This window comes from Protopterus annectens, chromosome 2.part1, assembly GCF_019279795.1.
Source record: "Protopterus annectens isolate FY-2018-M chromosome 2.part1, PAN1.0, whole genome shotgun sequence".
NCBI lineage: Eukaryota > Metazoa > Chordata > Ceratodontiformes > Protopteridae > Protopterus > Protopterus annectens.
In genome coordinates this window covers 554,304,347-554,316,629 of record NC_056729.1, presented here as the reverse complement: position 1 = coordinate 554,316,629, position 12,283 = coordinate 554,304,347, and the positions used below count along the sequence as shown (strand labels likewise).

General features: G+C 43.2%; 1 protein-coding gene across 1 annotated transcript in view; it reads left to right on the top strand.

Annotated features, from left to right (window-relative positions):
• The window catches only part of ST3GAL5 (ST3 beta-galactoside alpha-2,3-sialyltransferase 5), a 1,145,576-nt gene that overhangs the window by 771,632 nt on the left and 361,661 nt on the right, over window positions 1-12,283 (top strand). Inside the window, exon 4 of the mRNA XM_044062329.1 lies at window positions 1,657-1,991. Within this exon, the coding sequence (XP_043918264.1) occupies window positions 1,657-1,991 (335 nt within the window). The remainder of the gene's footprint in view (window positions 1-1,656; window positions 1,992-12,283) is intronic.

The following is a 12,283-nucleotide window of genomic DNA, read 5'->3' as shown; positions in this document are numbered from 1 at the left end:
CACCTGTGGGTCAGAAAGTGATACATGGGAACACAGGCCTTGCAAGGAAAGCATTGCTGTCTAGGTAGATAGAGTGGATGTGTAGATGTACACGAGGGGGTGGCATGGCATAGAAAGACAGGTCAGGTACATTGCATCTGTCAACAGATGAGGAGTTGGGTGCAGAAGAAAAACTTTTCTTGACCCCTTGAAGATGTTGCCTTCCCATGACCAGTGTCCTTTGATGCTGGGAAGTGGAGTAGCAAATGAAAAAAATGGGTCATTGTGGAATATGGAATAGAGAGTTAGTAGTGGTAGGGAAGTAAGGGGAACTTAAAAAAAAAGTATTAAAAATGCTAGAAATATAACAACAAAAATTTCTCTTGTTGGAGTGGATAATACCAGTCAACTGTCCATGATTTTGCAGGATGACCCAGATTTTACCTTTAATTTTGCCTTGTCCCTTATAAAATTTTAGATTTTTTTGGTTACTCACCAAGAATAAAAGTCAGTAATGCTGTTCATTACAGGTTCCTACTTAATGTTCAGCAAATGCATGTTGATGCTTTGTTGTTCTGTTAACTTTTTAAGTGAATTAGAGTAACTTTTAAAAATTGTCTGTGATTTTGATGCTCCGTCCCCCAATTGTTTTTTGGCTTTGTCCAGAATTCTTGAATAAAGAATTTGAGGGGGCTAGTGTACCCTTTTGTGTGTGTGTGTGTGTGTGTGTGTGTGTGTGTGTGTGTGTGTGTGTGTGTGTTTGTGTGTTTCCATACTCACGTGCATGTAGACTTGCAAATGATGTGTTGTTCATTTTCTGCAACTTTGAAGTATGACTTCTGGGAAAATAAAGATTTATATCTCTAAGAATTTTCTACTTATTCCTCTTTTGCCAGTACTGGTTCTTTGTCTTATGTTTTCATCTTCTTTTCTGAGGTCTAGTAGTTAACTTCAATACTTCGCACAGCTTCTCCCTTCATTCAAATGAAAACCCTGACCAGAATAATTTGCCATTTTATGTTTTAGGAAGTCAGAGTTGCTATGAGGTCTGGTCTTCAGAGAGTGGAGGCAAGTATTTTTAAAAATGGGTAGTATTGCTGAATGTGTGTCCACCACTGAATACTAATAATGTGGTTAGCCTAAACGAGGATAAATTAAGTGAACTGTGGCAGAACTAAGTAATTTTGAAGCAGCATCTTTCATAAATAACATTTGTTTATATAGCACAGAAAACTATTATGTTCAAGATTCTTAATTTTCAAAGTACACCTAGCTTAGTAAAGCTTATCAAGCCCTTCTTTTTGATATTTTATGACCCCTATTAAAATATGCTTATTTTACAGCTCTAAACCAGTTTTCCATTACCATTTCATGAGGGGTTTACTTTGAAAAATAATGGTTAATGTAATTTGCTGGATCTGTCATCAGACCCGGCCAAACAAAAGTGATGTCCAACAGTGACAGTAGTTGGTGTCTTCCTTTTCCCTGTGGTATTCCACATTTAAGACCATAACAAAGCCAGGTATGATGTTTGCACCTGCCAAGAATCATTTTTGGCAGGTAGTCTGTAGTGGTTTGCAATTTTGCTAATAACCATTTAGAAGACTGATACACCTCATACGTAAATGGAATTGTAAAATAGAGTTTAATTTAGAAAAAAACATTTTTTTCTTACAGGAAGCTGAAAATTATGCCACTCAAGTACTGAGCCAAAAATGCAGGCGTAACTTTGTCAAAGAAAAGATGGCCAGTTTATTTCCTCAGTACAAGACTCATATTTCTCCTTTCATATGGAAGGAAAAAGTAAAGACTGTTTATCACCACCATCCTCCACTTGGCTTTAACGAGTATGAATCGGAGCTGCATGAGCTACTAGATCTGTTGCCAGAGGTGGATTTACCAGAAACATTGAAATTCCAAACTTGCAAACGGTGCGTAGTTATTGGAAATGGAGGCGTATTGCATAAGCTAAAACTTGGATATTTTCTGGATCAGTTTGATATTATAATAAGGTATGACACTAGTTTTAATGGTTTTCCTCTGCATGAGGTTGTTTTATGACTGTTTTCAGAATGTGCATAATTTTTATGTTTAAAAATTTTTATAGAATCCCACATTAGATTCCAGATATCCTGTATTCTGCTTTAGTACTTGTGCGCTAGCTACAGTGATTAGCATGCCATGTAGCATATTGTTTCTAGAGAATTCACTTGTAATAACAGACTTTGTGGAGGTTAGACCACATCTCCCATATGTGTTCTGTATTAAGGCTGCTGACATGATAGTTTCAGAGAATGTGGAAGTCTATGCCAGAACTAAAGAAATAAACCTGAAGTAATAAAATGTATTTGCTTTTAAGAGTTTCTGTGTTTGAAACTACGTAACTCCTAATCCTCAGTAGAAGCATCGATCATCTGCAACCTCCTTTATGGAATTTTTGTACTATAAGAAAACTTGACAGAAAACTGGAAGATTTTAAATAAAAAACTGGAGGTTATTCCAAGATGTACTGCATAGAGATGTTTAGCTGTTTCACCTTTCTGGATGAAGAGGGGAAAAAAACAGTAGCACATAGAGAGGGAAAAAAATCATGTTTTTGTAAACCGAGAAAAAGAAAACAGATGCAATTTATTAGTCGTCTGCCATTTATAAAACCAAAAAGTGCAGTAGAGACTGTAGATGTATATTTTTACAGAATGAGGACAAAAACTCTGAATGCGGTGAGCTATGTATTACTTTAGTAAGAGATATAATAATTGTTGGTATAAGAAATTATGAAAAAGGACAAGTTGTTAAAAGAAATAAACCTGGCCTTACCAAACGTTGTGGATGTGTGCAGAGCAAGTGGAATTACTAGCATGCAGTTGTTAGCATCATCTAGTGAAAAGAAGGTGCACAAAATAAAATGTGAATAAAATTAAGGCAGGTATTCATTTGAGTTTACAGTTATTTGCTGAGCTTTTTCCAGTTTAAATTTCATGTCGTTGACCCCCCCCCCCCCCGATTGTGTTTTTACTCCCTTTTTTTACTTCTCTTACATTGCTTGTTCGTTTTAGTACATTTGTTTAAAATAAAGTGAGTTATTTCTGTTTCTTTAACTATTGCATTAGTGGAAATGTGTCAGAGCAATCTTTTTCTTAAAGATTTGTTTTTTTAAGGATGACCAGGAGCTAGCAACTTCAGCTGTGCCCAAAGTATGTAGAGCTATGGATGAGCCTTATAAAAGAAAGTAACTTTTAGTTTCTGGGTAGTCCCGTCTCCAAAAGTGCTTCAAAGAGAAGATGGGGAATCTTTACTGGAGGTAAATAGTTGTTGTCAGACTCTTTCCAGGTTGTTGGAAGTCTTCCTCCCAAGATGCTTACGTTAGAGTTGATTAGGAGGCAGAGGATATTCCCAGATAATCCTTTTCTTGGTCCCGTTCTGCTTGGGTCCTGCTTTTAGTTTCTTCAAACAGGCCATCTTCATGGAAATTGATTACCTGAAACTCTAGAAAGCCATGGTGCAGATGCAATCTAATCTGGGCCTTATCCCATCTGTGTATTATTCTATGATGTATGGGGGATAATGTCACCCACTCTTCTTCTTTGTTAGTCTCCTCTTCGTGTCTGGTTTCCTCTATGGTTACATGTAGGCCACCTAGCTCCCTGATCACCCCAGCAATGACAAATCTTGATGCCCTTCCTTATCTGTGCTGCAGTATTATTTACAAATGGGATATCCTGCCAAAGGTAGCCGAATGTCTGGCCAGCATTCCAAAGCCTTAGCTCCTTCCAGGCACAGTACATAAGACATGTATCCTACGTCTAAACCATAAGGTACATAAGTGACATACGACTGCATAATCCTCAGAACTTTGCTGCCAGTCCAAAAGTTACTTTCCAGTTTGGTTTGTAATCATGCATCATGTAGATACAGATACTAAGCCTTCAGAAGATAAGTGCCCTGTTGAGTTGTTTTCCTTCTTTTTGCCTTTCAGTTGTATTACCTTTTACATGTTATCCAGGAAGGGAAAATGTGGGTGTGGGAGGCAGATTCCCCATAAGGATAGACATGAAAAGTGCCCTTTTTTGTCTTGATGCTACCCACAACCATAGTCAGTGTGAGATTTGTCAAGCTTCTGTACTGAAGACTTTACATATCCATCTGTCTTCCCTTTCTATTTGTTTAGAAAACCAGTCACTGAAGCTTCTAGCCGAGGGTTCCATGGCTTCCAGATCCACCCACTGCAATATTCAATCACCACTTAAGAAGACAGTAAAGTACTGATTCTTCTGCTTTCCAGCTTTCTCCAGATGTCTCAGTCAGGCTGGACGAAGACCCTGAGAACCGGCTGGTTTCATCATCAGCCCCCTTTGTCTTACCCACAAATCTGCTGAGGCTGTGCCATTTCCCTTCTGCAAAGCCTGGGGTTCGCTATACATTTCAAAAAGTCCTTCTCAGGATCATGTCTTTCTGAGATGCAGGATCCAGACTGTGCCTGTGCTGGCATCCCTGCCTCCTCCCAAAGCCCTAAATCTAATTTCCTTTTTTCAGTCCGTTCTTCCTGTGACTTCACTAACAACCAGGGAATTTCTTTTTTTTTTTTTTTTTTTTTTTTTTACAACCAGGGAATTTCTGAGAGCTCTGGGGTTCATGATCTCCACTATTCCTGTGCTCCCTTTAGCCAAACTCCACACAAGAAAGTTTCAGGGGTTTCTGAAGTCAGTTTGGCTTGTACATGCTCTTCCTGTCAGATTTGTAGTTCCTCTTCTGCATTGTCTCAAGAAGGAACTTCAATGGTGGATTCATCTGTTGACTCTCAATCCAGGGCTCCCTTTTCATCCACCTGTTCCCTCTCAGGAGCTGTTCAGATGTAGGATGGGGAGCAACATTTGGCTCCCTAAAGGTGCAGGGGGTCTGGTCACTTCAACAGGAAGAACACATCATTGTCAAAAAAATGAGAGCTCTTCTGCTGGCTCTTCAGGTTTTTCATCCTCTCTTCTCCCCAGGACCTTTCAGGGTGTTTATGGACAATACCACAGTGATGTAGTATGTAAACAAATGGGGGGGGGGGGGCAAGGTCTTATCTTTTTTGCCGGTTGGCATTCTTAGTATGGGAATTTGCTATCCAGTATCAGCTAACTCTTCAGGCAGTTTTCATTCCCTCAGGCAGATTCTTTGAGCAGGCCCATAACTTAATCCCATGGATAGATGCTTCACAGGGATGTGTTTCTGGGCATTGTCCACCAGTGGGGTACTCCTCATATAGTTCCTTTTTTGCATCCCCTCTGAACAGACAACTTCCTCTTTTTTGTGCCGGAGTCCCAGGTCCTCTGGTTTGGAGGGTAGACAACATATCCTTTTCTTGTAAGGGGATGTTTCTTTATGCCTTCCCTCCCCTTCCTTTCCTTCCAAAAGTCCTGTTCAAAATTAAACAGGATGCTGCCAAAATCTTGCTGGAGGCTGCCTTTTGGATGAGACAGCATTGGTCGCTCTTCTGCATTTAGCCAGGGGCAGTCATCACACATTACCTCATAGGGTGGACCTACTCACACAACACAAGGGATCTGTCATCTATCCCCACCTGTCCACTCCTCAGCTGATACTGTGGGTGATAGGATTTTGATTCCACAGACACCTTTTTTTTCCTGAGGACATGCATGTTTATTGTCCTGAAGCTGGCCAGGAAATTCAGTATGAGGAAGTCCTACTTATCCAAATGGAAGAGGGTTTTCTGATTGGTGTCTTTTTTGTAACATGGATCCACTTTATTCGGATGTTCCTTTGGTTCTTTCTTATCTGTGTGAACTGCTCAGTGCTGGGTTGGCTTATTCTTCTGTTAAGGCTCACTTATCAGCTATCTCTGCTTGTCTGCCTTTATCACCTAGATTTGATGTCAAACAATTTCTTAAAGGCATCCTACATATTAGGCCTGTCAGGAAGCCTGTTCATCCTCCCTGGGATCTTAATTTTGTTTTGGAAAAAAATTGATCCAAGCTCCTTTTGAGCATACAGCTTCAGCTTCCTTGCAGCATTGCTCTTGGAAGACTGTACTTTTCTTAGCCCTTACTTCTGCCAGATGAGTGTCTGAGCTTCAAGCCCTTATGGTTTCCTCCTTTTTTGGCTTTTCATAAGGATAGGGTGTCCTTTTGGGCCCAAGGCGGTAAATGAGTTGTCCCTTAATCTGTCTGTTGATTTGCCCACTTTTTTCTCTTCAACTCAGTCTGCTAGTAAGAAGGTCCTGCATACGTTGGATGTACATAAATAATTCTGATTTTATTTGGATAAGACTAAGACTTTTCATAAATCTGATCAACCGTTTCCTTTCATCCTAGGTCTTTAGAATCAGGTGTGTCCAAGTAAACTAATTTTTTTTCTTGGATTTCTAAAGTCATTTTTTTTTTTCTTTTTTGTTGCTCCTTTCATGGGAAAAGCCTTCCTTCTCTTAAGGCTCACTGTGCTGGAGCTTTGGCTTCTTCTGGTGCTTTCTTCAAGGGGTTGGATAGTAACTCTGTTCTTGAGGCATCTACCTGGACTTCTGTGCATACATTCACCAAGCACTGCAAATTGGATGGAATTTCCAGACGTAGAGTTGGTTTTGCTAGTCATCCTTCATGGCTTCCTAGAGAGCTTTGCTTGTCCTTCCTTTCTCCCTCTCTTCTTGCTGAGCTTTGGTACTTTACCTATTGTTATGAATACTGCAACAGTGAAACGGAAGGACATGGTACAGTTGTGTAAAATTTTACCATAATGGTAGATTGCCCTTTTCATCACTGTTGCAGTATTCACTCCATCCTTCCTTCCATGGTATAGTTCTCTTCTGGATGTACTTGTTACCTCTCTACTCCTTGGACTGGCATTCCTGCTGAGACTGTCATTTCTCAGGATGGTACAAACGGATGTCACCTTTATGCCCTATGCTAATTGTGGAGCATACGCGTGATATACAGTATACCTTAAAGCAACCTAAGGCTTTAGTATACTGGCCGTATGTCGGGCAGCCTTTGGCAGGGAATCCCTGTTGTTATGAATACTGCAACAGTGAAGAGAAGGACATCTACCATTATGGTAACATTTTCCGCCATCTACTGGATCTTCTCATCCTTGTCTTACATTGCCTTATATGCGAGTTTCTGTGGTGGATCCAGCAGATTTCTCTGAATCCCAGCCTGCCTTTTCAAGTACCTCTTCCCACTCAGGACATGTAGACAGATGCTTCCAGTCAGGTTTGGGGAGCATCTTCCATCTCATCATGGTCCAGGGAGTTTGGTCTTCTAGCAACAAGTGGACCACATCAACATAAAAGAGATGAGTGTTCTAATTCTGGCTCTTTATATCTTGTACCCCCCTTTGGAGTCCACATTCTTTGAGAACGTTCACAGACAAAACCATGGTTATGTGGTACATAAACAAGCAAGGGGGACACAAAATCTTACTTTCTTTGCAGGCTGTTTCTTTGGGCTTGGGATTTTGCAGTCAGCTATCTACTAACTTTGCATACAGCTTACATTCCCTCCAAGCACAAACTAGTAGCAGAAAATTGGAGCAGGTCCAGGGCAGATCCTCATATATGGATGTTTCACGGGGATTTTTCTAGACATCGTACCTTAGTAAGGTACCCCTCAAGTAGATTTTTTTGCTTCCCCTATGAACAGGCAACTATAAATGTTCTTCGTGTTTCACTGTTGCAGTCATTATTTGTGGGTTATCCCTGCTGGGTAGGCCTTGGCCGGCCTGAATACCAGATTAAAGGATTTCCCTCCTGCATCTGCTGTTCAGAGACAGCAGCTGACGTCAGGTCATCAGGGCTATAAAGGGTGACAGCATATGCCATTACATCAGTCTTTCTTGCCGTGGAGCCTGATGCAGAAGCAGTTTTGCGAGTGCGTTGGTCGGTTGTTGCCAGAGTGAGGAAAACTGTATAAAGCTAAGTACCCTGTTGGGGAACATTTTCTTGTTTTTAACCGATGTCAGAGAAAGTCAATAATTGTCTCAGTTGTGGAAAGCAGATCCCACACCGAGACTTCCATTCTCTCTGTGTCATTTGTTTAGGACCATATCATGACGTCCCGGGTGCAGGTTCTGTGCCCTGTTTAATGCTAGAACCATACGAAGAAGGCTGAAACTGTAGATAGGCATTTTAGTGACTCTTTTTCTCAACTCGATATGACGTCAGTCTCTCAACCGGCTACTGACTTGCCCAGAAAAAAGAAAGAAAAGGATAGAGATAGGTCTCTAAACGTTAGGCCCTCTGATGATTCAGGACAAAAGTGTGGTATTTTTCAACTCAGTGCTACAGCTGAACTCAATGAGGAGCCTTCGCAGCCCCTGACGCCAGCAGAGGAACCGTCGCAGGCCTCTACAGAGACCCATTTGGAGTTCAGTACGCCACCGGCTCCACCTCCCTCTGCCAGTATGTCACCATTTCCTCACGTGGTCGGGTCTGGAGTTGCTTTGCAGGTACTGGCTTCTGCTGAGACCCAACCGAAGCCAGACTCAGACCGATGACAACCCTGCTGGTTAAACTCACTTTGTTTAAGACTACCGACCCGTCCAGACCCAAACCTAAGACTGCTCCCAAAAAGGTCCCTCCCCTAGGACCCAGCCACCGACCTACACCTAGCCAGCCTGCTCCTCAGTCACAGTAACTGCTCAAAATGGCAGAAGACTTGATGACTTTTGATGACTGTTATTAAAGGAAGCCAGCCCCACCCTCCCACCCCAGTCAAAAGAAAAAGGGATGCTTCCCCTGAGGCCCTTTCTGACCAGGAATCAGAACTATCTGTCCTTGAGGAGTCAGACATGGAAGACCAACCCTTATCAGCATTTGAGGTCTCTGATGCTGATGACCCCATTCCACCCCCCCACCCCCCACCCTGAGGACTTCTCTTTTGGGAAAACCTTAAATTCCCTCAGAGAACACATTCAGTGGGAGGCCCAAGATTACCCTCAGTCTACGAAGAGATTGAGAGAGTTCCTTGACCTGCCCCAGCATAAACCTCTGGCCATTCCGCCTATCCTGGACGTAGTGGAGGATGTTTTTCTAGAATCTGCCTTTTCACCAGATTCTCTCCCCCAGGCACACAGAAAACCAGACAAATATTACAGGGTGCAGGACACCCACAAATATATTTTCAAGAACCCTACTGCAGACCCTGAAGTCATTACTCTAAGGCCCTAATGGAGCTAGGGCAAGCTCATCTAGAAATCCCATTCCAGCTGACAAAGAAAGTAGATCTTTAGACAGAATGGGAAAAAGGTATACACTTCAGACACTTTAGCAGTAATAGCATTAAATTGTCAATTTCATATGCTCAGATTCCAGCAAAACGTCCTTGAATTGATTAAACAGAAGTTGTCTTCCATTCCTGACAATAGTACTACCAGAGAATTAACAGACCTCATACAGTAGTCTAGCTGTCAGGTAGCCAAATACTCCTTACATTGTGGTTTTCATGCCTTAGAAGCTTCTACCAGGGTTAATCACAGGCTCAGTAATCAGAAGGTATGCCTGGTTAAGAGAGAAGCCTTTGCCTGACCAGGTAAAATCCAAACTGCTAGACGCCCCCTTAGATAAAGACCAGTTGTTTTGACCTAAAGCAGAGGAGATCATTAAGAAAATGGAGGACAAAGCAACTCCATGCAAACTGTCAAAGACTTCTTACAGGTGCAGCATCCCAGGTAAAGCAGAAACTTCCCCACTAAACACTGATCCTTTCCCTCTCAAACAAAACCAGTCCAGAGAAAGGGACACAGAGACAGAACCCCTAGGTAACAGTCCCTTAACCAAAAAAAAAACCCAGGCAGTGGTTCACTACTGTTCCTAGGCAAGGGAGTTCTAAACCAACTCCCTTCTCCAATGACTCTCAATGTCTCTCCCCCCTCCCCTCTGCCCCTCAGGTCACCCAACAGGCTAAGAGGAAGACTTTCCCTCTTCTTAGAAAACTGGCAGGCAATCACCTCAGATCTATGGGTCCTAAAAATTATTGCCAGCGGGTACAGATTCTATTTCAAAGAGAACCCAAAAAGGTCAGGTGCCCAGACATCCCTGTCTGATCAGAAAGCTTCATGCTCAGGGTGCTGTAGAACCTGTACCAAATGAATGGGCCAGAAAAGGATTTTATTCAAGACTGTTCCTGGTTCCCAGAAAAGAGGGCACTTTGCGCCGTATCCTAGATCTCTCCACCCTGAATCTGTCCCTCCTGGTTCCAAAATTCAAGATGCTAACTCTATAAAAAGTACTACCTATGCTCCTGCCACAAGCCTGGCTAGTGACCCTAGATCTGAATGATGCCTACCTGCATTTCCCTATCAGACAGTACTGTGGGAGTTACCTAACGTTCAGAGCAGGGTCCCATCACTTTCAGTTCTCTGTTCTGCCCTTTGGCTTATCCACTGCTCTCAGAGTCTTTACCAAGTGCCTGGCTCCAGTCATTGCATTTTGCAGACAAAAGGGCAGACACATTTATCCCTATCTCAATGACTGCCTTAAACAGGCAGAAACCAAGGAGAAACTCCTGCAGGACCTCTCTTTTGTGCAAACCCTGTTAACCTCTCTGGGATTTACCATCAACCGGGAAAAGCCCCACCTACAGCCCACACAAAGGACTACCTTCCTGGGCACCCTTCTAGACACCTGAGCACAAATGGCCTTCCTCCCACCTCAGAAGCAGGACTTCCTATAGTCTTACTTTGCCCAGCTGGCACACAAAACCCACCTCACTGCCAGAAAAGTCCAGCAAGCCCTGGTATACATGGCGTCCTGCATCCTGCTGGTGCCCCTTGCCAGGCTACATGTGAGAAAATTGCAGTGTTACCTAAGGAATTTCTGGTGCCAGCACTCCCAGTCACTGGAACACCAACTTCCCCTGATTCTTTGTCTGGGGAAGGAGTTCCTATGGTGGGCCAAGGCTTGCAACCTAAACAAGGGTCTCCCCTTTGTCCTTCAGCCACATGGCCAAACCATAACCATAGACTCCTCAGACATTGCCTGGGGAGCTCACTGAGGAACACTGCAAACTCAGGCTTTTTGAGAACAGGAGGTTCGGGGTGTCCATATCAACCTGAAAGAAGTACTAGCAGTGCACAGAGCAATTTTAACCTTCCAAGAACATCTGTCACCAGGAGTCCTTTTAATCAAGACCGACAACACAGCTGTCATGTGGTACATCAACAAGCAAGGGGGCACCCATTCTTACCCCCTCTGTCGCTTAGCTATGAAAATCTGGCAGTCAGCTTCAAATCTGGGGCTCCACCTGATAGCACAATGCCTTCCAGGGAAACAAAACACCCTGGCAGACCAGTTAAGGAGACAACTCCTGCATCCACACGAGTGGCAGTTCATAGCTAGGTACTAGGCTATCTGCCCAAAGGCATTTATAAGCCTAGCCGGAATGTGTTGGCTTTCGCCACCCCCTTAGATTAGTTCCCTGTGCATCTGTCCAGCAGAGCTACTGAAGTGATCCCCGGCACAGGAAGACCTTCCTTCAGATCAGTCAGATCTGGGGGAAACCAGACATAGACCTTTTTGCAAGCTACCGGAACTGCCAGCTAACAAAAGTTTGTTCAAGAGAGTTTCACCCAGAAACTTGGAGGGTAGATGCTCTCTCCTTTCATTGGGGCAGCCTGTTTGTATACGCTTTCCCACCACTACCTATGATACCCAGGGTGCTGCTCAAGATCAGAGAAGAAGGGCTAAGGGTCATCCTAATTGCCCCAGACTGGATGAGGCAGCACTGGTACCCCATGCTGCTAAGTCTGAGCAGGTACCCTCCCATCCTGTTATCCCCCTCTACAAACCTTCTCACACAGCAGAGAGGGAAGCTACTGCACCCAGGCCTGGCCACTCTCAGGTTAACCGCATAGTTGATTCCTCAATAGCAGATAACACTGCAGCCCTCAGCAAGCAAGTGTTAGACATTATTAAGGAGGCCTGTAGACCCAGCACCAGAAAATCTTATTCAGCGAAATGGAAAAGGTTCACCTGCTAGTGCAGCAGCAGAGGCACAGACAGCGCCAATACCACTTTAACACTAGATCTGAAGTAGGAGAATTCATTTGTCAGCAACCTGTGGGTATGGATCCGATATCGGATCCGAACCGGCATGGTTTATCCAGCTATGGATCCGAGCTCCTAGCTCCTCCCCTCACCCATAATGCCCTGCTCTCCCTACATGACCTCAGATCTAGTTTGCCGCGCATGGTAAAGGCTGGGTCGTCAGAGCTCCAAAAGCTAAGTCTTAGTATTCTTATTAAAGGGTTTTAAAACTTTTAAGTTGTGTGAAAGTTATAGGTTTCCCTTCTGTTTATATCTTTTTTGGGTTAA